The 27,909-nt window shown below is 42.5% G+C and overlaps 1 protein-coding gene across 1 annotated transcript; it reads right to left on the bottom strand.

Moving 5' to 3' along the window:
- Positions 1–1,440: 1,440 nt before the first annotated feature.
- Positions 1,441–27,225, bottom strand: WRNIP1 (WRN helicase interacting protein 1). The gene is made up of 7 exons (XM_082499076.1): positions 26,674–27,225; positions 16,467–16,658; positions 15,305–15,549; positions 8,857–9,086; positions 3,640–3,795; positions 2,700–2,779; positions 1,441–2,209 (listed from the first exon to the last, which is right to left on the bottom strand). Exons 1-7 carry the CDS (start codon positions 27,208–27,210, stop codon positions 1,934–1,936), a joined length of 1,716 nt encoding a protein of 571 aa, XP_082355202.1. The 5' UTR covers positions 27,211–27,225; the 3' UTR covers positions 1,441–1,933.
- Positions 27,226–27,909: the final 684 nt, after the last annotated feature.

Below are 27,909 nucleotides of genomic sequence, written 5' to 3'. Positions count from 1 at the left end.
GTTCCAGTGCTCTGCCACCCTCAAAGTAAAGAAGTTCCTCCTCATGTTAAGATGGAACTTCCTGTGTTGAAGTTTGTGCCTGTTACCTCTTGTCCTATCACTGGGCACTACTGCAAAAAGACTGTTCCCATCCCCCTGGCACCCTCCCTTTGAGTATTTATAAGCATTAATAAGATCCCCCCTCAATCTTCTTTTCTCTAGACTAAAATGGCCCAATTCCCTCAGCCTTTCCTCAGAAGAGAGATGTTCTAATCCCCTAATCATCTTTGTAGCCCTTTGCTGGATCCCCTCCGGCAGTTCCCTGTCTTTCTTGAACCAGGGAGCCCAGAACTGGACACAATACTCCAGATGTGGCCTCACCAGGGCAGAGTGGAGGGGAAGGATAACCTCCCTCCACCTGCTGGCCACGCTCTTCTTGATGCACCCCAGGAGGCCATTCACCTTCCTGGCCACCAGGGCACATTGCTGGCTCATGGTCATCCTGTTGTCCACCAGGACTCCCAGGTCCCTTTCCACAGAGCTGCTCTCTAGGTCAGCCCCCAACCTGTACTGATGCATGGGGTTATTCCTCCCCAGAAGAATCCTTGAAGTCCACCAGGTAACCAGTAACAAATGTATATGGATTATGTCGCAAGCAAATCCCGAGTAGTTACCCAGCAAATCCAGTTGTAACCACACTGCGCTACTGTGTAGTGGTAATTTCCAGCCAAGACACACATCCTCATCACTGGTAGCCAGTTTACTCCACGGCACTCTGACAAGTGTGGACAGTTGCCTCAGTGGCTCCTCAGCATTTCAGTAATGGAAATCTTCTTTGCTAATTACCTGCTGTAATTCTATCCAAACACGGTCCTCTTCTGCTACCCAGCTGCTAGTTAGCACAGTCACATGTTGGTTTAGCAGTTGCTGGCTTTTCAGCGCACTGGGCTACTGCGCACTTAAGGAGGATTGAGGAGAAGAAAAATAATCAGCACCTAAGTGAAGGAATGTTGTCAACATCAGGGACACTGCCATGACCGTACGTTCCACTTACTGAAATGTTCAGTCAACAGCAATCTTGGTCGTGGATATGTTTTCAGTAGGAAGAGGAAGCCAAACTCTTTACTATAACAGCAGGAAGTCAGTTTGTTCCTCTCCACTTTCCAATTCAAAGCTATTGGAATTCCTGAAGCACAACTGGAAATATACGAGCATGTTTCACTACCAAAAGTCTCCTTTCCAAAGTGCTTACCAAAATGTCATCACACAATAAAAATTTTAAGGGATACAACTTAAAAAATTAACATAATTCAGCTATTTTCATGACTATGCTACTACCAAAATGATTTAAACTTGCTCTGGAAAGTAGGGATGATAAAGTTAAAGGAACCTTAAAACTTTTAAAACCACACTGCTGTCATAAGAACATTTAAACAAATGCGTAGACACTATTTTTAACAACTTTATTGATTTAATAAATGTTGTTGTACAAAATTAGTCTCTGGAACACCGTAAGAGCAATAATTACAATGTAATTATATTTTGTTTACCATATTTTAGCAGAGGGGGTACAATTTACTATTTTTCCAGAAAATAAACATTCTCAAAATCTGAAACAGATACTGATTTTAAAAAGCAGCACAATAATATTGCTTGTCTCAGAGCAAGAGCAAGAAATACGTCGCTCATTTTGTCTCCGTTTCATTTGAACCAGAGGGTAACAGCACTACATTGATAAAGCTTATTCTTGCATTTCTACACTGCCTAACTGCAATTCTTTACAAAACACCTTCGGAATAACAGCAGTAAAACCAGATGGATAAGAAAGTATCCGAAAGGCTCAGTGGTTTAATACTTTCAACCACAGTAATAGGTGACTGAAACCGTAAGGGGAATTTCCATCCCAGGACAAACATATGAGTCATAAAATCAAAACCCATTTCGAGCAAGGCGGTCACGTTTTTCGTTCCTTGAAGAAATCTGTTCCTTTCAACTCTTCTGGTAGATAGTCCTGCTCTACAGGCTCCTTGTACATGGGGTTATATTTATAGCCTTTACCATAGCCCAAGTTCTTCATGAGCCTTGTTGGGGCATTTCTCAGGTGCAGAGGAACAGGCGGCAGAGGTCCCGTGTGCATTCTCAGACATTCTTTGACATTGCTATACGCCCTGTATACCTCTATAGACTTTGGCGCTCTGGCAAAGTACACTACACATTGTGCTAGAATGACCTGGAAACAAGAAAAGGGAAAATGTTAAATGACTTCTTTTAAGCTCTTTGGGAAAAGATCTGTTATTCAGGTTGTTTGTGTAGTGTGACAGGGATTATGTTTTTAAACTGACCTCTGTCTGCTACTATAGTATGAATATTATTATTTAACAACACAACTCTTCATCATTTTCAGTACTAGAAAGCAGTAGCTACTTTAGAATAGCATAATATATTATTTTATTTGTAACAGCAAGAAAAAAAATGGACAGAGCAAAATGATGTTAGTTCACCTGCCGCATTTTAACAACAAATATGCAGTGAATTTTATTTCAAACTACAACATCTTTTTTAAGAGCTAAGATGCTCTCTTACTTGTCAAAGAAAGGGTGCGCTGAATGAACAAGTAACTAAATTTGCCTTGTCCTTGCAATCTTTCTTTCTTTTTATAATTACAGATAGGCTTTACAGTTTGTAGTGCTTTCAAATCAGTGAATTAATGAAGATTTTACCTCACATTCTGGCATTCCAATAAAGTGACAGCCTTGATAAGCAGCAACTGCTTGTGTTAAAGCCAATGGATCTGCCAGCCCTACAAAAACGTATCAGACAAAAGCAAGTTAGTCACTTTGCTTTAGTTACTGTCTCTCCCCTACCTCTCCATCCCCCAGCCCCGTAAAATGGAAGGTTATCCATGCACATTTCAAAGTTGCTTTCTCAGATGTTGGAATTTCTGGTACAATTCTTTGCAGTACCTAAGATACACTGCCTCTATCCACAGCCTGCCTTTTTCTGTCTCCCCCACAAGAAGAAAGGTCTAAATCGTGGGTATGATTAACAGACTCAATCTGCTGCCACACGGTGGCAGCCTGAGCAGTAGCTGCCTGTGTATGACTCACTCACTTTTTGGAACTGAGAAAGAAATGGGGAAACATTGCTACATAGACAGAGCTTCCACAGATTTCATAACTCTTCACCAATCGCGTATGTGCTAAAAGTGTTGCTGCATCTGTTACTTTGGGTAAGTCAATCCAGATGCCTTACAGCTAGGGAGCCAGCCAGCAAATCTGAGCTTTGCAAGTCAGGGTAGGCATTCACCTTCCAGAGTCACTAAAAAACCGCAGACATCCCTGAAATACACATCTTCAGTGACACAAGTTTACTGGTGACCTACAATCAGCAGAGTTTGAAAGAATCCACATTAATACACTGCCAAAACCTGACCTCAAAAATATTTGTTTCTCCTGCAACAGGTAATCATCACAATGACACCACATGTAGGTCTCTGCATATACAAAGTTCTTGTTGGATGTGGAGCATTTCAGGGTTTTGTACCGATTTTGCAGTTTTGGAGTGCGTTGGGGTTTTTTACCCCTCAAGCTCCCATTTTTGGAAACTTGAAGCCTTGGCAGATCTTCATTCATTCCAACATGAAATACCAAAAATACTGACCTATATCTTCACTTGCAAACCTCACCAGCCTCCTTGCCACATAGAGTGGATCCTCACCACCTTCAAGCATTCGAGCAAGCCAGTAAAGAGAAGCGTTTTCATCTGAGCCTCTCATAGACTTATGCAGGGCAGAGATGCAATTGTAATGTTCTTCTCCTATTTAGAATGTGGGAGAAGAGATACACAGAGCTGTTAGGAGGAAATTAAGTGAAATGCCTTTAAGGGAACAGAATATATTTTACTATATCACAGCAGGTAAACATAAAAAGAACTTGAAAAAGCACATTATGTATACGTTATTACGGTGTTCATTAATGTTTTCAACATCTTCATGCTTTGCCCCATGGATCATTCCACTAACTACATAAGCATAACAGAGCAACTGCAGATGAAAAGGAGGGTGTTTGTTTTAAATATTGCAAGGCAAACAATTTGGGTTTGGTACCTAATGAACTTTCCTTCGAAAGAAAAAACATATGGATATTTTATGCAGTTCAGAAGAAGACTCTATATAAATATCTCCTAATTGACAAAGAGTAAAGTATGAGCACATACAAACCACTGACCATTGCTTTTGGACACACAGACAGCTCTGAGAAGACAACAGAAGAATGAGAGAAATCCAGTACAATACACTAGTGATACTTTAGAAAAAGAAATTTCACATCAACTAAAACTTGAAAATAGAGTGTAAATCAAACAGGAGTTTGCTGTATTATAAAGGGAAAAAAAGGAAACGTTGCTGTGGATATACAATGATGGCACATTACACAATCTGGAGGAAATAGAATCACAGCACACAACCCTGGCAAACTCCTAAGAAACATTGAGTTCAGTTGTGGACACCTGCACTACTGGAAGGGTCCTGAAAACTATAAGGAGCAGAAATAAAAAAAGCACAAATAAAACTTAGAATTCCAGACTGCTAAATAAGAAGTGGGAAGACTGAATGAATTACAAGGATTTTTTTTTTAACATTAGTTTAATATAAGATTAGATATGGACTCCAAGGAGAAATAAAGCCATTCCAGATCTTTTAGGGCTACAGTTAAAAATAGATTGTAGGCACTCAATAAGACTCCTGCTTGCAATTCTTCTCTGGGCAGCTGGTTTTGATTCTTACACATTTCTCTTAATCAAACTTGTAAGAGTATTTTGCTGCAGTATTGTTGTTAAAACTTTCCACATAATCTGCCTTTTTTATTTTTTAAAGTGCCTGGCATTCCTTGGCTCTCAGCTAAGTGTGTATTATAATGGCAACTGGCTGCACGCACAGCCATCTGTTAATACTTCTCTTCTTCCTACGGATAAAAGGATTTACAGCCCAAGGCCCATATCAGAACACATCACCGTCACTTGTAGGCCTTGCAAAATAAAAGGCCGCCTGTGTGAGTTTGCAAACCAAAGCCCCCATACAGCTGCAATTGCTCCTTTCATAGCCAGCAAGACCTCCAACTCCCAGGTCAGAAACCGGGTCCATCTTCCTTCATCATTGCTCACGCTGCACTGCGGTTCTATGGGGAATTCAACACATGCGCTGCTGCTGTACACATGCCGGCAGACAGCTATTTTTGCGAGGACTCCACACAAAGAGCTCTGTGGTATGTAGTCTTTACTCGTGCCAACACAAACAGCATGTCCGTGTTCCGTCATAACACTTGAGTTAGTAGCAATAAACCCAAGCAGCTGAACTTGCATCGTCCTCTTGGAAGAGGCGTCTCTTGGTCTCTTAAAAGTAAGGAAGACAGCCTTTAAATATCTCCAGAGGTTGCACTTGCCCAGTTTTCTTCCTCTGGAGTGCTTTTATACACTGTTTGGGCTACTGTAAAGTGTCATACTTGGGGATACCAGCTAGAGAGGTAGAAGGAATCCAGCAGATAGGTTGGGTCTAGAGACACATACCTGCAGGGGACTTCAGAGTACACAGACTGAGAAAGGGGACAGTTTTCTCCCATTATGTCCTTCCTCACAAAGTTAACATTGGGGATCACGTAATCAACATAATGACAATACTTATACATCAGACTTGGACTTCTTCAGAAAAACTGTCCAGTTGTACTTGAAATGTACTTTCAATTAAAGGCAAAATACAGTTACAGGCATTGGACAAATAAGTTTTATGTTTCTTTTTAAAAAAATACAGTTTATATATATTCTAAGTGAGATACCAGAAGCAGTGTTAAAAAATCAGACAGAACTTTTTACAGACCTTTATTTATTACCTCTGTCTCTCAGGCTAGTTAGCCAGCATACAGATTTTGGCCTTATCAATTCACTTGAGAGACAGACACATGTCAACTTATCTGTCACTGCTGTTCTGCATCCCAGATACCTCCTGAAATCAAAACTCTCAAGAGTTTTTGGAATCAAAATACATTTGCAATTCCCACAAAGGCAAATACATTTCCAAAGAGAAACAAGATACTACACAAGAAGCTTCGGGGAAGACAGGATTTTCTAGTGTCTAATGTATACAGATGCATAAATCTTGTTGATTGATGACCCTAAATTGTTTACATGCTCATGAAGAGTCTTCCAGCTAATTTAAGACGCTGATTTATCTGAAGTCTTATTGGTAGAAGAGGGGGAAAAAGCATTATTCACTGACCATAATTATTATCTGGACTTCTTAAGCTATCCCTATTTATATGGTAGTGGGCAAAGGTAAAATCACAGTCCCCGACTCACATTATTTTCTGTCTTAGCCAAAGGTAAACATCAACTGCTCATTGATACAGGACACAGGAAAGCCTTGGAAGAAAGACTGGAGCAGCAGCATGGATAAAAAGACTTCTCATTCTGGTCCAGCAAAAAACAATAAAGTTGGCAAAAAACATTATGGCGTGAGACACCACCTCTTTCTCCTCCGTAAAAAAGAAAGGAACAACTGTATTCCAGATTACAAAACAAATTAACTTCATCTTAACACATTCCCAGTCTTTACCATAACTGAAGTTGTTACCACACGGACAGCAAGACGAAATCCTGCAATTATTCTGATATTTATCTTTGGTAGTTGCTATTAAATTGGTGTTAGCAGAGAGACACAATACATAAGAGGAAGAAGAGACAATACAAGTCTATCTTAAAAATCTACTCACTGTCCATCTACAGTTACACTTTAATTAATTTGGTTGCTGCATCATTTTCTCCAAAAATCAAAATTTAAAACCCAGCAATTAAAAGCTAAAATATGATTAAATAGTTTGTTTCCTCTCATACTGCAAGGGCTGCAGGTGGCTGCTGGAAATGAAATTTGACTAGAGCTGTTTCTCCGTTCTTCCAGCTAAAACGCACAGATTATCTGCACAAAGATCTTGTCTTTACATGTCTGCACAAATATCAGAACAATAGCCTAATGACTGGATTACAAATAATTTCCTTCCTAGACTACTTGGTGAAAGTACATAAAAGAGCGCCCAACTGCATATATTTGGCAAATTTTGCAGGTGTCCAAAAGTAAGTAATTATGTGAAATCAAAATTGCATATTTACACTACTCTGATTAACACTAATCAATTATTTGGTGCTTTCTACATGAACACACTACACTCAAATGCACGCTGCTGCTGCTGCTACCATGATTAGACAGCATCATGTCCCTCCACTTTATAAGGCTGAAGCACTTTATATTAGAGGACTGTAGATTCCACCACCACAACTGTGATTCAGAGTATTAACTAAAATGTGCAACAAAAATATCTTTATTTATATAGTAGCCTCTATCCAGAAGCCTTTTATATATAAAAGGACAAACAGCTACCTCTACTATGGACGGAAGTGGTCAACCGAGACACAGACCACTCCACAGAAGAGAGAAATTTTGTAAAGGCATGACTTGGGCAACCTGCTACTGTGAAAATATCAGTGGCAAGCTCTTCGGCACTCGTACAATCAAGAAAACCAGAATTTTCACTGCTCTCACCCCTCTCCAAAAACCTCTGAGAAAAGAAAAACCCCACACAGAGCTCAAAGGATATCTGTGACAGAGAAAGGGCTGTCACATGCTACCTTAGACTTGACGTAAGCCTCAGGAAGAGGCACTCTGTGCCATCTCTAACAGAGCAAACAGGCATAGGAGGGCTGGGAGCAATGGACACAGCCAAGTTCTGCATGACAGTGGCCACAAGGCGACAGCAAACACACAAGGGACCTACACGGTGCAAGAAACTCACACCAGTAAGTCAGATTTTCTGCTTCCTCCTAATCATGACTTCTTGCCACAGGTGCCATAACATTTTTCTTCTCCGTCCCCCTGCCTACCCTCGACTTCTCAGCTGCCATCATATCAATATCTGCCCAGCTGACTTTTTCCTGACAATGAGCCATCATTTCCTTTTTGTAGCAAGAAGGCTGCAAGCAGGCATACACACTACAAATAAACTCGAAAAATCTCATCACAGGTTTTGAGTAGTGACAGTTAAGCATATCAGATGCAGTGCCAAAACAAAAATCAATCAGTTCTCCAAATACTGCTCAGCATAAGCATTTGATACTATACCACACAGTGGTTCAAGTATTGCCGGAGAACTAGAGTATGAGTTCAAGGGGATTCACCCAATCTCTAATATTCACTCTCTGATTTTTAACCTTCTCACATAAAATGGTGCAGTAGCCAACTATTGTGATGCCTAACATTGCCAAGTCACAAATTTAGCAAGAAAGGTTATCACATTAGGAAGACTTAAATGCAATTAGATTTATGAGACCTGCCGTAAGCAAGCTACAAAATTCATTACCTTAAAAAGCAACTCTAAAAATAAAGCCAACTGCTCAGGTTTTCACATAACATATTGTTGTGAATGTGAGCACTTCCAAGACTTTCAAAGGAGTAGAAGTGCAATGGAAGATTTCCAACTCTCCAAGAACAAATCTCCTGATCAAGTTACTTTTCCCTCTTTACATTGCAACTCTCTTAGAAGAAAATATTCTAATAACCTCAAAGAACACATAATTTCACCATGCAACTGTTTGGAGGGCCACAAACATGTCTTTCAGCTAACCTACACTTCCTAAGTGGTAAAAGGAAACCCTGTTTGGAAGGAATTGCTAGGTGAGCCTGCTACATTCTAAAGAAGAAGTAATTTTTTGACCAAATTTCAGTACAACCACTGATTCACCAGAGCAGTCAGTATGAAAGGAGGAGAAGAAACAGAAATTACAGAGTCTATCAGCTCTTGAGAACACTTCATCTCAGAGACTGTATCAGGTACTCACCCGCTCGGTCATACAGGATGTGAGATCGCTGTAGCCCTTCCTTTACATGCTCTTCTGTTACCAGAATGCCATCTGCAGAACCACCTTCAGTACTGTTCAAAGGAGCGGTCTTCCCCACTGCTAATCTGGCCTGAATTGCCAACTGGAGTCCATTCAGTCCAGTCCTTGCATCACCATCGCAAAGGTAGGCTAGGGTATTTAGAGCTTTCTCCTCTATGTACACCGGGAACCTGCAACAGAATAACCATACACTGCTAGCCCCCATCGTGCTCCTCTCCTTTCATATTATGCTAGAGATGGCATTTCTTTACAAAGTTTGTTGAGAGGCAGCTGGGTTTAAGTTTTTTTATTAACTCATTCTGTCATGCAAGTCACTGTTCTTGCCATCTACTACTCCAAGGGTGCCAGGACTATACAAACACATGAAAAAGGCCAAATTCCAGTGAACACACAATCTAAATGAACAAGACAGGAAGAGTTGAGAAATGCAGCAGCAGGTGAAGGATCTCCTGAGACCTCACAGTGGGTCTATGAAAAATCTGGGAAAGTAACAAAGTCCTCAAGCTCTTTCTCCAGGTTTTCATCTGCTGGACTGCAGACCCCAGTGTCGGGGCACATGCAAACCAACTCATCTCTGCACATTTCACATGCATATTGTTGACCCTCAAACTTGAGTTATGTAGACAAGGTAATGACTAAGGTGTTCACCAAGCAGAGGGTACAAGTGATTTTATTTGGAAACAGCAGCTAGTGGAATTAAAGCGTGGCATTAAGTAATGGCCCTAACTTAGTAATGTCTAGTAACTGGACTGAAAATCAAGAGTGACAAGTATCAGCAGGGATTAATGCACAGAGCTTGGCGTGAGGGGCAATTTCTTATGTGCCTTGTGTGCCAAATAATTAAGGATTCACAACAGGCCTGCACTTCATTCACCAGAAAGATTTATTACTGTTATTACCAGTGGTAAACAAAAAGGCAATGCCAGGGTTCCCAGACACACATACCCACTAATTTTCATTACTTGCCTCCTCCTCCTCCTCGCAAACCCACTTTGCGCTTGCCACACAAAAGAAAAAGACAGTAGGTGCTGGAAAAACTTCAACAATCAGTATTTGAGCCCTCTCATGCCCACATGTAAGAGGGAAAAACTTGTAGAGCTGCAATCTTAATCCGCACCACTGCAAATGAAAGCCGACAAATGTGTTCCAGTGTCATAACCCATGATGCAGAGAGCAGGCAGCAGGAATCACATCCTGTGGGAAAAATATATCTGTGCATACATACGCATCTCATCATATTTTTATTTCCATCTTCTTATTTCTCATGTATTTGATAAAGCTAGAAAAAAAACCCCACCACGCACACACAGTGGCACTCCAAAACAACCGCACTATCTCCTAGGTGTTTCAAACACCATCTTCGTGTTTGAACAGGGAAGCAGAAGAATATAACAACACAGGGACTTACTCAGTCAGGCATCTCATGCACCAAATTCCTTGAAAATCAGGGAGCCACATTCACCCCTCAGCACTATAGATGGGCCCCAGATTTTTCTACATGCAATGAAAGAAGCCAGCAAAGAAAGCAAAAGCTATTTTTAAAAGCCCAGTGGGCACCACAAACAGGCATCCTGCTGCTAGTACCTCCGTCAACAGGGAACAAAACCAAATATGCTGCACACTGAGCAAACACTTTGGATACACCAGCAGGGCACACTGAAGAGAAGGTTTCACCAGCAAGGACTAAGCTGTTTGCCTGCTGTTTGCAGAGAACTCCGTGTGCTCGAGGCCTCCTCACACCGATACCCACAGCTGCACTCGGCGAGTGCAAGTGGAGGGGGAAGCATTGAGAGCCCTAAAAGGCAGGTACTACACTTGCAAAAAGCTGAGAACAGTCTATTCCAAACCAAGTTGAGGCCTCAGAGCACTTTTGCCATTTATTTGCTAATTAGAAGCTGGGCAAGAAAGCCGAGTTGTATTCCTGTCTCTTCAATTTCACTCTAGGACTCTAAGTGCCCTGTTGACTTAACACAAGCAATTAATATTACAGGAATTGAAACAAATATGCACAAGGAAGTATGGAAAATCTGGTTACAAGTGAAAGCCTTGTCCAATTCCATGGTCAAATCCAAGTTACAACATATTGGTAATGGAAATTCTGCTCCAAGTAATGTATTATGTATTAGGCTGATCCAGTCCATGTCTGCAACAAGAGCACGACATACAGGACATGATAAAGAACAAGACTAAATGGAGAAAATTTCCACATACAAGCTGTTTACACAGCGTATTGCTGAGAATCACTGATTAGAAACAACATAATGCTTCCCTGTTCCATAATCTCAGCTCTATGCACACTCGGTATTTCAAAATAATAACGTTTTATACTCAGAATAACTGAATTCGGTTATTTTTTCTGAGGAATTAAAATCTTAAGTTCTGTTTTTTTGATGATTTAACTTCACTAGGCAGGAGCTTTATTTCAAAATCAGGATGACAATTATTTCAATACCCTGGCCTCCAAAAGACACTCACTGTATTTTACATTTTTAAGCCTATCCTTTCTTCAGAAGCTCAAGTTCTCTACACCTTTCCACTTTACTTGACTTCTGCACACCCTAGAACTGCAAGGCAAAATAACTCCCATGCTTTCTGACTTCTTCTCAAGCTCCTGATCCTCTTGCAGATGGGCAATCTTGTATTTTTTTTCACTCTCCAAAATTAACACTGAACACCCACTGCATGCCAACGCTTAATGTTGGTACCTTGTAACCAATGATACTTGGAGACAAAAACATAAACAAGCCAAAAGGGATGCCCCAGGATCCATCACTCACTGAGCTGAAGGCGATATACTGTCTTAAGGAATGGAAAACTACCACTACAGGATAATAAATCCTTCTTCCAATTCCTCCTTATCTCCATACCCTCAAGACAGTCTGTGCCAAGATCCAACATGAAACGTATGATCAGCTACCCATAAAACCTGTACAACACCGCAGCGTTTGATCAAATGACAAGAGGGTGTAAGCAGTATCGGAGAGTAAATATAAGGAAGTCCAAGCAAGGAGAACCTGTATGATGAAAGATTTTAAAAATAATTGAAGAGAACATGAGATAAAGTACCCATTGCTTCTTTCATTCATTCATATAAATCAGTACTTTCTTACTTTCTCAGTGCAATTATTCTCACTACACTCGCTCCTCGACAGACTGCAACGCTCTTACAGGCAAATGCAGTTCTTCATCTGAAACACTGCAGTATGATATGCATTGCTCGCTGCCTTACAGCATTGTCTTTGAATGTCACCTCTCATCCCAGCAACTCTACTTCCTGCAAGCAAATTGGATGGATGTTCCAAAAAGGGAATAATTTTCAAAAAGGTATTGAACACTGAAGTACCAAAAAAAGCCCATCTTCAACATTGTGATGTACAAACCAGCAAATTCAAAACCTGTCAGTACTTGTAATATAGCCACTAACAAGCTGAACTGCATAATGTCTTGGCTTGCCAAAAGGAAACTGGGGATCCTTTCATTTCCTTCAACTGTGCGCCTTCTGTGCTATCTAACTTCAAATACATTAATTCACCACCCAGTTTACTGTCTGACTTCACTTAGAGATACCTCTGAGCGTAGCACTTGAATGATAAAAATAAAAGGCCAAGAAAAGAAGAATTGGATTTCATCCATCACTGACACAGTCCAAATGTAGTGTATCTGTGCACATCTGGAACAGTTTGAGCTATTACTGAGACAGCGTAAACTACAGAAAGCACAAGCAAAGTTTCAGTAGTATAAAGCACCTTTAACATTGACTTCTTACTTTTCTTCTTCATGAGTATGTTTCTTCCTTTCATATTCCCCCATCTTTCAGCTTAATTTACTGCATGCTTTAAGAGGGACATTTTGATGACAGTATAGTTGATGAAAAATAACACAAAGCACATTATTGTAAAGAAATCCAATAACTAATACACAAACTGTTGAAGAAGCTTTATGGCTGTAATGATATAACAAAGAAAAAGATACCACGGCAGGTAACACCTCCAGCTAGTTCTATTTCAGCTTTACAGCAAGAAAAGGCCACAGTGCGATGTGTGATGAAAGAGAAGCCAGGTGACATAACCTTCTCAGAAACCTGCAGCAATAGCGGAAGCAAGATAAGAAAAATCCACCAAGAAAACAGATTCACGTAGAGCACACTTTCCTTTTGATAACTGCTGCACGTGCATGGAGTACAGGGACTATAAAACATATTGAATCACTCAGTAACAGCTGCATTCTTGTTGAGCACAGAAGATGCCTGTAGAGACTTAGGAAGATTCACCCTCACCTTATTTCTCAAAGTAATAGGAGAGACCACAAAGAATCCTCCTCCTCTTCAAAATCTTATCTAGGTCAGCCATAGTGTCGGACAAGTGATGTGATACCAAGGCCATCTGGTAAACTGAGGCCAAGCAGCACACGCAGGACTTCATACTACGCTTCTGTGGTTTGGGAAGGGAGACTCACATGGGAAATGAAATCCCAAATTCAATATACACATCTCTTGTGCCTTCTGGCTAGACCTCTGCAGCATTTTCAAAGTGGGTGTGCCCCACATTTGGGGACATGCTGCCTTACAGCTCCTTTTCCAACTCTGGAGCAAAGATGAGCACAGTGAACAACTAGTCCAACTGTAATTGGTAACTTTCATTTATTCCTCAGGACAGCATGAACACTGTTACCTGCATGCATCTAACAGCCCTGCTTCATAGAGGCAGGGAGGCGAAGAGGTAAGAGATGAGACAAATCTGCACCTGCAGAGCAGCAGGTGGAGAAGAAATGAAGGAGCAGAAATGGTATGGACAGTGAAGCAAGAAGAAGGAATTAAGAAGTAAACCAAAACTGGAGCCACAGTAAAGGACAGGATGGCTTATAAAATGCCAAACTCATCAGCAACAGTATATATCAACTACAGACCACAACCAGACAGGGGCAGGAAAGACAAGAAAGACTTAACGCACAACTGCAAATACTCCTAAATTCTGAACCCCATTTTTATTTTTAAATGCTCTCACGTTAGGAGCCATTTAAATGGTTCCCACATTAACCATGGAGCGGGGCACTCTCTCTCCATGGATAGATTTCTGAAACTGTGCTAGTCTGACAATCTACCTGCCAGACTTCTTTCAGTTTGATGAAGTACCACACCGTGCTGTTTAAATCATCCATAGCTAACGGAAGGTTACAGATACGGAGAGTCTCGCGAAACCCAAACCGAAACAACTGCAGTTGAAACTATGCCTTGTACTTTAATCCCGTAGAGAAAGGAAAGTCTCTGAATCCCAGTCTGGGTGTAGTCACAACCACAGCTGTGCCATTACATTAAGGCTGACACGCAGTACTGCCCTCTCTTCTAAAATTCACGTTACTACAATATGTAAAAGCTACAAACAAGTAAGCCATGAGGCAGGGTACCCTAAAAATAAAAAGGGAATAGCTTTCCTATTCCCTGTCCTGACCTCACCATTCAGGTTAGCAATTCTTAGTGCTTACATTCTGTGATAATGCTAAAGGACAACGTGGATTCCCTCTAATTAATTTTATACAGAATGCCTGCCCAATTACCACCATGTCAATACACTGTAAATTACTAGAAGTACAGAAAAGCATCAACATGAAGGAACTGTAATAATGTGCATGAAAGTATCACAGTATCAAGCATTATTTGTATTTGCCAGCTAGCCATTTCAGAAGGCAGGTAACACCCCTTATGGACAAATCTGCACCTCATTTTTTCCAAACTCTTCCAAATGTTTAATGTGACTCTGCCCGTCTTGGACAACAAGGAGCAGAAAAAACCAAAGTCTATCTTAAAACAATCTATTAACGCCTCACAGCAACAGCCCCCCCTCTCCCCACAGCATACCATAAAACACACCACAGCACTTGTGCTGCAACTAAAGAACAGTAGAATCCTCCCTGACCTTACTAAAAAAAATTCTCAGAAAAAAAACAAACTTTTGTCAGGCCCTTCCGAAGTAATTTAAGAGGGGATGCCCCATCCACCACTTAATGGTAACCTGATGCTTTTACAACCAGTAGCAAGAAGTAACACACATTAGGGCATGACAAAGACACAGTTACAGGCTTCCACAGCAAATCCTCAGCAGCAGAATGGATTTAAATATCCTGAGAGGGTGAGTCAGGAGCTACAGATCCAAGTATAAAACTCTCCTAATCCAGACAGTGAGATTATGTTTTGGATGGAGAGAGCCAGTGCTTTGAATTCTCTCTCTCCTGTCACCCCCTGCCCCTGCCATATGCTGCTACTTCTTTTCTTTACTATCAGAAGTGGCTAGGGTTTCTCTTCCCACCCCCCAACTGCTTCATTCTCTCCCTGGCAGGCAGTCAATTCCTCAGGCTGTGCGCGTTAACACCCTGCAGCCCATAAAGTACTCACTCTGAGCTCTCGCTGCTGCTGCCAGTCGCAGAGCTGCCGTGCTGGTCACCCTGGCCCAAAACCTGGACCCCTAAAGACCTGACAGCCCGCATCAGAATCGCTTCCATCGCTTCAACTGAGAGCTTCTCCAGGACAATCACCCGGCATCGGCTCAGAAGAGCAGCGTTGACTTGGAAGGAAGGGTTTTCTGTGGTCGCTCCTATCAGGGTCACTGTCCCACACTCGACGTGAGGAAGGAAAGTGTCCTGAGGATGGGAGGGAAGCAGAAAAAGCTGATCGCGATCAATGACAACCTGAAACATTCCATGTGAGTAGGCTAATTTTTTCATGTCTTGTGAGTCTTTGGGTTCCCTGTTGATATGACAAATAACCTCACTGACAAGGCAGCTCATCTGCTCAGCTATCTAAATGATTTAATTTCACATACACAGCACGTTATGGGCTGTTCACCTTAGTAACTTCTGCTTGCACTGAGAATGACCCTACCAGCTGAAAACAGTGTCAAAAATCTGCAATTTTTTTTGTTTATTTATGTAACATTGGTTTATTGCTTTGGCTAATGTAAGATATCACAAAACTGCCTTATCAAATATAACAAATAGTGAGGCTACTTCTAAGTACTCTTTGAACCAATCTTTAGGGCTACAGTTCCCTACATAATTCTATAGGATGGCTCAGAAAACTATAGGAAGATTGGAGTATGGTTTGATATAGAAACTGCAACCTGTAGTACAGAATTCAAGCTTTCCATGGTATGACTATGGTCTCTTTTCTCACAGAGAAGAGGGGACAACATTAAACCAAACAAACACCCTAGGCACATCCACATCCCAGACCTTTTTAAAGCTAATGCAGAATGCTACCCCTGTGGAGGAGGCTGAAATGAAGATATGCGTGGCAAACACTACTAACATGACTTTGCAGAAATAAAAGTCAACTATAAGTATAGTTCAGACTTTTATTTAAATGTTTGAATCACAATAATTAAAAATTGATGAGAAGTTAATTATGAAATTTAATTTTTATGTTTCTCCCTAATTCATCCTAAACCCATTAACATTAAAATCAAAAGCCCAGAGTAAGCTACCATCTTAAGGCAAAGTGGGAAATTTTACAGAAGTGCTGACAGAGGCTTTTTCCAAAAAGCGGTGTAGTACAATACCTGCTGAGATTTATTGAAACGATGGATCTCATCAATAAAGAGGATGGTTTTTCTCTTGAAGAGTCTTTTTTCATTCTGGGCTTGGCTGATGACATCTCGAACATCATTTGTCTTGGCACTTGTGGCCGACAGTGTCACAAACCTCGTGCCATTCTTTTTACTGCTGTTGGCTATGATATGTGCCAGCGTAGTCTGAAACAGCAAGAGGAGAAAGCTTTGTAAAAATCATTTGGGACACAGACAGTACTCATTTGAAGGAAATGTGCAAAGAACAAAGCTATATGGTCCGGACAAAGGGACAGTGTTGACAGTTTATAGAGTAAGGTATTTCATTTCATCCTATTCTAGCACACAGAAGATTTAAAAACTTCCTGCTAGAGGTAGCTGCCAATTCCACTGCTGCATTTCTAATGCCTGCACTTTTACGTACCAGACCTACTCAGTCGCAATACTGAAAAGGCCAGCAATGACAGCTGTCTCCTTTACCACGGAAGAAGAACTCTTCGCCAAATACATTTCTGTCATGGAAGACCGGCTGTCTGCAATTCGCTGTGCAGTTATTTTGTACAGTATGTTAATGGATAAAGAGCTGGACTACCCCGAGACACCTGCAAGAGTTTACAGTGCAACTACATTTAAGAAATAAAAAGCTACAATGTTGTTAATTAAAGCCTTTTCTATTTCCACTGCACATAAAAATGAAATTAATGAGACAGCAGTTCTCTACAACAGCATGAGAATGTTAGTACTAAAAATTACATGTATACTTAAGAAAACGTAACTCTTTAAATCTAAATAGTCAACAGTAATCGAATGCTGGCCCAGGGAAGTAAAAGACAGCTGGCTCAACAAAGTGTTGGCTGGTTTTAGTGAGCAGCTATGTTGTTTTTCTTTCCTTATAGACAACTCCTTCAAATCAGAATTTATTTATAGGGAATTTCCCTCAGCCTACCAAAGCACAGAAGCAACCTCTGATACTACCTCCCAAGTGGATTTACTGCACCTGAACACATCACAGGCATAATTTTCAAGACCTCCCTTCTAAACCCTTAGCAAAGGCAGGTGTATCTGCATGTCCCAAGCAGAGTGTATCTCTACTTGAAAGTACTGTTAGAGAAAAATGTGATTCTTCCACTGAGCTCACTCTTCTATTGAAGAAGGAGCCCAAGGAGACTGAAGACAGGAGGGCCTCAGCAGACGAGGAGTGGGACAGGTGCCGACAAAACCACTTCAGAAAATATTCCAAGTACTGAGGTTAAAGGAGCAGGTGCTGCCAACCCGATCCTCTTGCAGCAGCAACCACCTACCGCATGGCTACCAGTGGTATTGGCAGGACCTCATTCACTGCCCTAACACCACTGCTCCGTCTTTTTAATGGATATCCTTGTCCCTGAAATGGCAACCTGCCCAAGATGGGAAAGGGGAGGCTAAGGGGGAGGATGTATCACTATTTATTTTTGCTTTAGTTTTAGTAAGGGCTTCCTGAATCTCTTCAGAAGAGGTGTCATTTCACATTCTGATACAAGACTTGCATCCTGTGGCATATCCTCTCTCAACCCCTGGAGCTCAAAGCACCAGCCTCTCCCCTCCTTGTATCACTGCAGAAGACAAGACTGGAAAGACACGCTGGAAAGTGCTTGCAGCAAAGCCTACAGAAATCAGGAAGATCTGGGAAGCCAAAAAACAAAAGCGAAACTATCCTTGAAACTAAGCTGACAAAATAAACCCAAAGTTGGTGTTTCCTTACAAAAGGGCCTTGATTCAGAATGTACCTTCAGAGGATGTACCCATGCTTTAAAAAATCACTGAAATCATGGAAACCCCCAGTACACCAAATTTGAGAATGAAAAAGGAAAAGTGTACCTATTCCTTCTCTAAAAGTGTGCGTGGGGCGGGGAGGGGGAGAGATGGGGCATAAAAAGAAAAAATCAAGTAGCTATTCTTCTTGTAGCTCCAATTGAACTGGTAGCTCAAACTGCATCCTGGCCCTCGGTCACCAGGTCACAGACAGTTTCATTGTTTGGAAAAAAAAAAAAGCGCTACAAGGAATTGTTTTTAAACACATGCACAGGAGTCCACATTGCTACCCCTAATTTAGGGGAAAAAATACAAAGAGATTTATTTGAAAGTTACTACTAGACCGAGAATTTACTTGAAAATAGCTGCACAGCTCTCAGCCAGCATGTACCTCTCCCACTCTGCCAACTTCTGGGTCAACAAAGGTTGTAATAAGAATAACACACATTGCCTTTTAAAAGCAGCGCTTGACACGGACAAGCACGTTCATGGCCTCTTCATTCTGTTCTGCACAGTCAATCATTTAGCAAGTCAAACTGCCCATCACATACAGCCGATAACAATGGAACCTTCCCTATTCCTCTGAAAGCCTATTATTTCCCATAAGATTAATTTTTTTATGCTGCTTTTTCTCCTGCTATCTCAAGCAAAAGTCAGTAACATGCTACAGTTTTACCCCTCTTTCTTACTATCAGGTTACAACCTAGGGAACATATAACCCAGTGGAGATTTAAGCAGGGTAGCATAAGTACAAAAGCACTAGCACAGAAGAACTGCAACTACTATGCTATACCCTTAGTTTCTCTCACTAAATTCAGAGGCAATGTATTTGAGGGATAAGAAGAAAAAAACCTGGTACGGAATAAGGCAGAAGAAAACACACTGAATATTCTTCATTATCTGAAACAAATTTTGAAGTAGGTTTGATTGTTACATTAGGAAGAAAGTCTTTTAAAGTAGTGACACTGATGTTGCAATTTAATATGAATGAGTATGTCCTTATCAGAACCAGCATAACAAGCAGGAAGAGGAAATCTAAACAAGTTGATATTCTTCTCCTTTCACTATATAGGTGTTTCTTCTTTAGATCATGTTTTTTCCTTATGGTGAAGAGCAGAAGTATTGTTTCCCATAAATAAAGTGGTATTTATATCAATGAGAATAGGAGTGACCCTGCAAACTAACTTTTTGCTAACTTCACTAAAAATTACACCTTACAAAGCTCACAGTGTAATATCCCTGTCCCTTCCAGAAATTACTCACAGTTCTCTTCCATTATCCCACCAAACTGTCCAAACTCACACCTATCATCTCAAGTTTTATGCTGAAAATTGCGAGACCTTACTGACTTATCTGTTTAGACAGGCTAAAGAAGTGCCATCATAAGCAGTCGTTCTGAAATGCGGAAACATATCCACCAAGAATGTCATGAACCATTACTGGCCCATGAATAACTCTTTCCACTTGAGCCTGTGGTCACTTACTTCCAGATTCATTACACACGGAACAAACATTAACTACTGAAACTCTCCTCCACTGTCCTGCAAATTTCTACGTGTCAGCCCAAAGGAGGATATCTTTTCCCAAAGGCTGCAACCATCCAAGATTTACAAAAACCCACCAACCAACCAAAAAACAGTCAAACAAGCCCACTCCCAGCAACCATGCTACCCGTTCTTCCAGGATTAGGTATGAGTCACGGATGAAATAAAAGTTACCCACAAAGTGCGTTTGACCCCACACATCTCTCACTGTCAGAGCAGATAAATGAATCAGATTTGCTGTTTTGGTTAGTTGGATGTTTGTACTAGGAGACAAGAATTTTCTGTATATTCACAAGTTTCCTTGACTGGGCAGCTCTCTTTGAGTGTAACCTATTTCCCTATTCTCCACGCTGCCCCTAGTCAATGCAACCTCAGATGCACGGCTGGAAGAAAATAGTAAAAAGCAAGAAGAAATTAGGCCTGTCCTATTGATGCTGATGTTCAATGACCAACATTACCCGCTTAGAAGCAAGGTGGTCTTTTCATGTTTGCACCTCTTTACTAGGCCATTAAACTATGCCCACTGCGTTAGCTCAGAAAAGCCACTTCCAGGAATAAAAAGGAGTACTGCCTAGCTCTCTTCAGAAAGTGGAACTGAAAAAATTGGGAAGAGATCAGCATATGTGGTCAGATCATAGTCAAGAAGACTCCAGTCAGGAAGTTGACTGAAACTGAAGGTCATTCTTACCTCACTCTTGTGGAAAATCAGGTAGACCTTGTTTAGGGATCTGTCTATGGTTGCCTACTTACGGAGACTTTCCTTATTCATTCTTAAATTGCATAAATTTAGCAAAACAGCCGTTGTAGATGTCAGTCACAGAAAACACATGGTCTCTGAGGTTACATCTATACTATGTTCAGCAGTCATGTCGGAGAGCTCCTGGAAGGCATGCAGAACAGCTCACAGTTGTCCCGTTCCAGCCTCACAGCCCTTTTCACCTCTCACATCCTTTTCATGCGGAGCTGACATTCATACTACATTTTATGGGAGCACACTGGTGCAAGAGCTCTCCTTGTACCTAGATGGGCCCTTCCAATATATGCGCTTCTCCCCACAAGTCTGGAAGGTTGTATGGTCTGCTAGGCCATGCTTAGGTGACCAAAGCAGATCTGGCACAGATCCGCACTAAAGTATAGACCACAGCACGGCATGGATTATTGCTGAGCAGGGACAATCTAGTTGGCATCTAGGCTTCCCCACCAAGTAACTTTGCTGGTTTGTTCCACAGCAATCCACAGCGTGAATTACGTTTGCAGCAGGAACAACAAAAGACTGACAGCCTAGTGCAAAGCAAAAGCCCGACAGGCTACCTACACCTATAAACTCGTAGGGTCTAAACTATGTTATCAGAGTTGTGAACTGGCATCCTGCTTTTTCCTGCTGCCCTCTGACCATGACTTTTCCTGTATTTTTTCCTCTTCCTTTATTCTGGCTAGGATTTCCATATCTTTCATAGAATCATAGAATGGTTTAGGTTGGAAAGGACCTTGAAGATCATCGAGTTCCAACCCCCCTGCCATAGACAGGGACACCTCCCACTAGACCAGGTTTCCCAAGACCACGTCCAGCCTGGCCTTAAACACCTCCAGGGATGGGGCCTCAACAACCTCTCTGGGCAACCTGTTCCAGTGCCTTACCACCCTCAAAGTGAAAAATTTCTTCCTAGTGTTTAATCTGAACCTGCCCTCTTCCAGTTTAAAGCCATTCCCCCTTGTCCTATCACTACACGCCCTAGTAAAAAGTCCTTCCCCAGCTCTCCTGTAGTCCCCCTTTAAGTACTGGAAGGCTGCAATAAGATCTCTTTGCTTACATGGTGTTGCCATCAACAGCTTCTCCTCACCCTCAGCCCTTCCTTTAGGGGGCAACAGGGCCATACTGTGGTTGACAAGCAGTCAGGAAAGGCCACACTCTGTTTTGCTGCCCTGAGTGAAACACCAACAGTGCCAGCATCCTTGGATACCAGCCAGGGGGGCAGTTCCCTGGAATGCAGCTTAAAAAGCTAGGGTCTGTCCTACACAACACTACTGAGCTGACCCCAAGCTACCATGCTGCGTCACAGGCAATGAGCCGGGCTGTGTCTAAAGGAAACTGGCAGGATAGCAGATGAACATGGCCCAGGGACACTGTCTATAGAGATAAACGCAATCAAAAGTGGCAGCAGTTGGCATTTATATAAGGCCAGATGCTATTCTTACCCATCTTGTTTGGTTCCTCACACCCCAAATAGCCCACTGTGAGACTACTGGAGGAGTAAGATGTCATTGAACAACAGCCACAGCATGCGGTTTACAGCACTTCCAGAATCCAAGTCCAACCAAGCATAAACAGAGGCAAGGTCACTGCATAATGTTTACTGAAATGGAGCTGTGCGTCCATTTGCTTCATCCAGATTTGCCTCCTTATATTCCATCTGCTTTACAAATACAATTGTATTTTCTCCTCCAGTTTTCTCTTCCTAGAGAGCTACTCTAAGTTATTCCGGATTTAGCTTGGCGCAAGCAAAATCAAGCACACTGCATTTGAAGACTTCTCCCAGGCAACTGCAAAGACAAACTCATTTTTAGAGTCGTTCTGGACTTTCACTCTACACTACCATAAAAAACATCACACATTTTCTGTTAAAAATCTCATGGTACTCAATCAAAACAACTCGTTACTTCAAACAGTTCTAATCAGGCCCCAAGCAGCATGAATAAGAGAAGATGAAATACACTGAAGTAATCAAATAGCCATTTAGGTAAGGACTTGAATTAGGAAAATAGAAGACATTGGAGGGAAGGGATGATAATTATGCAGGTAGCAAAATACGTAAGTTGGACTGCCATCTGTGTTTCAGTGTGTGAAGAAAAGAAACACAAGGGAGTCCTAGAAATAAAATATATACTCACTGGAGATTTGATAGAAACTTCTGGGGTTTTTAATGTTTTGCACTCATATCAACATGGCATGTTTTACCTTAGTACCAGATTGCAGACCCCAGAAAATAATGTGTGAATATTCTTTGCCTTATCTTTTGTAGGGAGAGGGTTTCAGACACTTGCTGCCTACATTTTCTCTTGTTAAACAGCAATAACAAGAGGGAATGTTTACCATATTTAAATACAGAATGTTCAGGTTTATGAGGCTTAGCCGTATCTGTGGCAGCAAAATTATTCAGTGCTCAAGTTACGCTGTGTCCCCCCGCTAACTCTTTACTAAAATTGGTGTCCCATGGCAGACAAGCAAAAATCTAAATCCCTGCATTAAGGTGTCATAAATCACAGTATGGCTTACTCGGATTACACTAGGATTCATACAGGCTTTTAAAAATTTGCATAGTCAGGATGAACAAGCTAACTGTTCCTAAGTTAATCACCACGGCATCTCTTTGAGGCAGTGTTTCTTCTTCTGGCCTGCATCTGGTCAGCTGCTTAAAAGCAGAAAATATATTCTTGTGTTCAACACTTAACAGTGACAAAAGTAAAAGCAAGACCAAAGACTCAAAGCCTTTTCACCTAGAGCACCTAAAGGTTTCCTAAGAAATTAGGGTGACAAATTAAAAGCACAAAGATCACAGTCCCTTAAAATAAGACGACTCAATACCGGGGGAAACTCAAAAGAAAGTAAACTCACAACAGAAATACCCTGATTTTGTCTTTTCAATTTTGATAGTGTTTCCTGAAATAGTCAAGTGCAGCTGAGGCTAAAATCAACTTTGGCAGAGCAGTACAAAGCACATGTATTTTTACTCAGGTACCTAGCTTTATTACGTTCATGATAAAAATTCTCCAAAACTACTCTTGACCAACAATATGAAATACTTCATTTATAGCAGCTTAATAGCCAAGATTATTCTCTTGCTTAGAAAAAGACTGTTGAACTACTACTCATAAAGGTCCAGATTGATAAATAATACATAAATTAATTTGAAATTTGGCCCCAATGATTAACTGATTAATTCCGTCTCCAGTTATTTATTTTTTTACATAGTTCTGCTCTACCCTTTTCAAAAGAAGTATCGGTTAGTGTGGCATTTAGCTGTAGAAATGGAAGAAAGCATAGATGGGCTGCAATAATCAGATTCCGTGGGTAGCAGGAGTGTGAAGAGGTTTAAGGAGTCTATGACCATCTTACACAGCACTTCTGAATTTAGACCAATGTATCTAATTATACTCCTATTTTAGCACCTAATCTCTAATGCAAGGCTATTTTCTTTGATGGGCAAAGCTTAGCACGTGGGCTTGTTACATTTGAAGCTACATAACATGCAATTATTTCTTAGTATTTGTCCCACTGAAAAAGACTGTATTTAACAGAAGTTTTTTATTATCAGTCCAACCAGGTCCTGAGGCAGTGAGAATACTTATTTCTCCTTCACAAGGTCTTTCAAGTTTCAAGCACTGAGTTATGTGATTCTTCACATAAAGCGATATAGGCCTCCTTTTCATCTGTCTATCCCTCCACCTGTTTCAGATCATTTCCTCATGAAATGTGTTCTTAGACATGTTATATACATACAACCCAAATAGTAAGCGAGTGAGGCAGGTAGGCAGACAACCACTGACTTCTTTTTCCATCTTTAGGGGGACTATTTTGCCTTGCACATTAAATCTGTAAGGACAAGAATTTAATATCCAAGTAAAGCATAGAACTTTTGGCCATTTACCAGAGACAGACAATACGATTTGGGGAAAAAGGCCTGAGATGAAACTATACTCTAGCACTGTCCTAGAAATATCCGTATGCATGAGGGAAGGGAAAAGCTCAACTTTTTGCAGTAGGAATTTCTGATTCAGCCAGAAAGCATGTAGCCTCAAAACTGTTTGTTAAGGAATAACCTAGAAAGGAAATGAGCTACCCAACAGCTTAAGTACTTGGCAAGAGAAAACGTAACAGATAAATTGTAGAACTGTTCCTTGATGGGGCAAAAGGCACAGTCTTTGAGGCAGATCAGATGACTCATGAGCAGCAGAATTTAAACTCTGTGAGAAGCAAACTTACTAAATGCAACTCTGCATAAGGCATATAGGTGAGAAAGACACATCATGACAAAGGAGAGTGAAAGCTGCGTTATTACAGGCATGAAACAGGTCACCTGTTATTCAAAGACAGTCTTAGTACCACAGAAGGCTCCCTCAAAGACCTGACACACAAGTGTAAGCTTTCACAAGCTCATGAAAATGCATTTCCATAGACAAAAAAAGATGGGTTCATCAGATCACAACCCAAAGGCCAGTGAATTTAGTTCTAATTTCCACAGAGTGTATGCAACCTTTGCTTTATTACCACTGTAACAGCATTTTTTTCTAAGGAAAAAAAGGGCTTCAAGAAAGAGCAAGCAGGCGCAGGTAAGAAACCAAAGGCAGAAGAGTATGAATAAATACAGAAGCAGGCCCCTAAACATGTTACTCATTCAATAAGCTGGATTCCTATTTATTAAAGCATTCAATTGCACTTTTCTCTCTGACCATCTTGCTTCAGTCAATCCACCTTGCCCTTAATGAGTTTTTAGAAATAGCCCTTCTTTATCTCATGTCCTCAGATTGCTCTTTCTGATATTACCTCATTATTGTAAAGAAAGTGGCAATAATTTAAGTTTGCCAGCTGCCTCTTTTCAGGTGTAAGTTATCTAGCCTGAACAACCTGCTGCACCCTTGCTAACATTATTCATCTATCAATTGTTCTCATACCTGCTCCTCATTAACTGTGATTAACTGGCATTATTGTTCAAATACCATACATAGCAAGTCTCTTTTTATCTTCAAGTACGCTGAGAAGAGCAAGCTGCTGCTCTGTCCTTATCTTCTCTGCTAGCATTAATTCATTAGTCATTATTTTCTCTAACCCAGATTTCCCACACATACGCTCAGGCAAACCCAAGACATCTATCTATATATAATATGGAGGACAGTGCTGTGAACACATTAGACTGACAGAGATAAGCATGTATTTTGGTTGCTTAGCTTTGCACCCACCCCCCACCCAAAAAAAAAACCAAAAAACAAAAAACAAACAAAACCAACAAACCAAAACTGGAACACAGAGAAAAGGACAAAATACAGGCAAGATCTTTTGAGTGCTCCCTCCTGGCCACACCTGAGGCATTCAGTTGGTCCTTCCCTCACTACAGCTGTGCATCCCTCCACTGCTGTGCTCTAATTACAGTGCCTTTTGGGATTCACCACGGTCAGCCCCTGGTGTCTGTAAAGCGGCAGAACAAGAGCCTGCAGCATCACATCCTGCAAAGACTTATCAGTTTCAGAGGGTTTGTTTATAGGTGTATGAGCGCCTAGTCACAACCTTAGCTCCCTTCCACACCTAAGCTGCGGTGGGGGGGGGGGGAAGGATTTATGAGCTAAAGCAAACCCTATGCTAGTTACCTGCTAGTATTCAATTCCATTTCTTAGACGTTTTTACAGATTCTGTTTTGTTGCTGTTTTTAAGCTTCTGTGTTTTAGTTAACGGCTTTGGAGTTTACCAAATCTCAGTTATGTGAAACCAACGAGGGCGTGCGTAACCAAGGTGCAAGCTGCAGGGAGTGGGGCTGGTGGGGGTGAGCCGCTTCTATTTTATTCAGGAGGCAGCTTGTGTTTTTGTAACCCAAGTGAAAACTTGCAGGCATCAGCCAAGACAAAGATATCCCAGAAGAAGCCAGGGAAAAAAAAAAGGGGGGGGGGGGGGGCAGGGGGGTGAGTTCAGAAAAATAAACAGGTCCCACCCTTGAAGTTCATCAGCCTCGAAAGCCACATGAAGCAGAGAAGGAGTTGGACATCCAACCCTAGCTGCACGCTGTGCACCTCTGCCTGGTCGCTCATCGCCACCCCCCGGGGCCGGGGCCGGGACCGGAGGGAGAGCGGCGGCGTCGGGGCCTGGCGGCGCCACTCACCTTACCGCAGCCCGGTGGCCCCCAGAAGATGAGGGAAGGGATTTCGTGGGACTCCAGCAGGGACCGCAGCAGGGTCTGGGCTCCCAGCACCCGCTCCTGCCCCACGTAATCCCCCAGCGTGTCCGGCCGCAGCCGCTCGGCCAGGGGCTTCCCTTCCAGCTTCTGCGCCAGGCTGGCCGCCCCGCTGCCCGCCGCTGCCGAGCCTCCCTCCTCCGGCTTCACGGCGGCCTCCTCCCGCCCCGCCCCGCTCCTCCTGCCGCCGGCTCCCGGGCTCTGCCCGCCGCCGCGGCCCTTGTGGAAGAGGGAGAAGACGTGGGGGGAGGCGGCCGGGCGGGCCGCCTCCGGCTCCCCCTGCGCCTGGCTCCCCGGCGGGGCGGCGGCGATGCGCGGCCGCTTGCAGGGGGGCGACGAGCCCGGCTCCGCCTCAGCCTCCCCGGCCTGCAAGCACCGGTCCAGGTGCGAGTTGATGTGGGCGCCCGGCAGCTCCCGCAGGCACACAGGGCACTGCACCAGCGGCTCCTCCTCGGCGCCCTCCATCAGCTCCCGCCACCGGCGACCCGCGAGGCCGGGGCAGGAAGCGAGGCCGTCGGCCTTCGGCGCCCGCAGCCCTTCGGGAGCTGTAGTCCGCCCGGCCCCGCTGCCCGCCCCTAGCAGCGGGGAGAGGCGGACGCCGTGTTCCCGCCTCGCAGGGATCCTCGCTGGCTTCGAGGGGAGGAAAGGGGAACAACGTCCCCAGCCGAGCCCTCAGCGCCTTTCGCCCTGCGGAGGCTTCGAGCGGGGGGGCCAACGTCGAGCCCTGAGGGGAGGCCGCCCTCTGGCTCTCCGCTCCCAGGGCATTGCGGCGCGAATTCCTCAGAGGCAGAGGCCCACCCGGCCCTGGTTGTGTCCATAACCCATGCTGCTGTTTTTCCTACTTTGACATAAAACGTTGAAAAATCTATTTGGGATGGCTGTGATTCTAGGGCAGCATGGGGTTGTCACTGCTGGGCTTGTGGTGTGTGGGTTTCCAGGCAGCCTGCTGCCTCAGTGGGGCTGCGCAGCTCATCTGGGGAAGGGTTGGAGAAGACCAAGGCCTCACCGGCCATGTTCAAGTGGCCTGAAGCACCGTCATGTTCAGTGTTGTCAAGGTCTGTGTATTTTGGGGGTCTGCCTGGTTGTTTGTTGAAATATGTGAAAATTTCATTCTCAGTTGAAGAGCTACCAATAATTTTTTCTTTTCTTTTTCTTTTTTTTTTT

Source organism: Vanellus vanellus (assembly GCF_965231255.1).
Source record: "Vanellus vanellus genome assembly, chromosome: 2".
Taxonomy (NCBI): Eukaryota; Metazoa; Chordata; class Aves; order Charadriiformes; family Charadriidae; genus Vanellus; species Vanellus vanellus.
The sequence above is the reverse complement of the archived record's forward strand: the minus strand, read 5'-3'. Positions and strand labels throughout refer to the sequence as shown.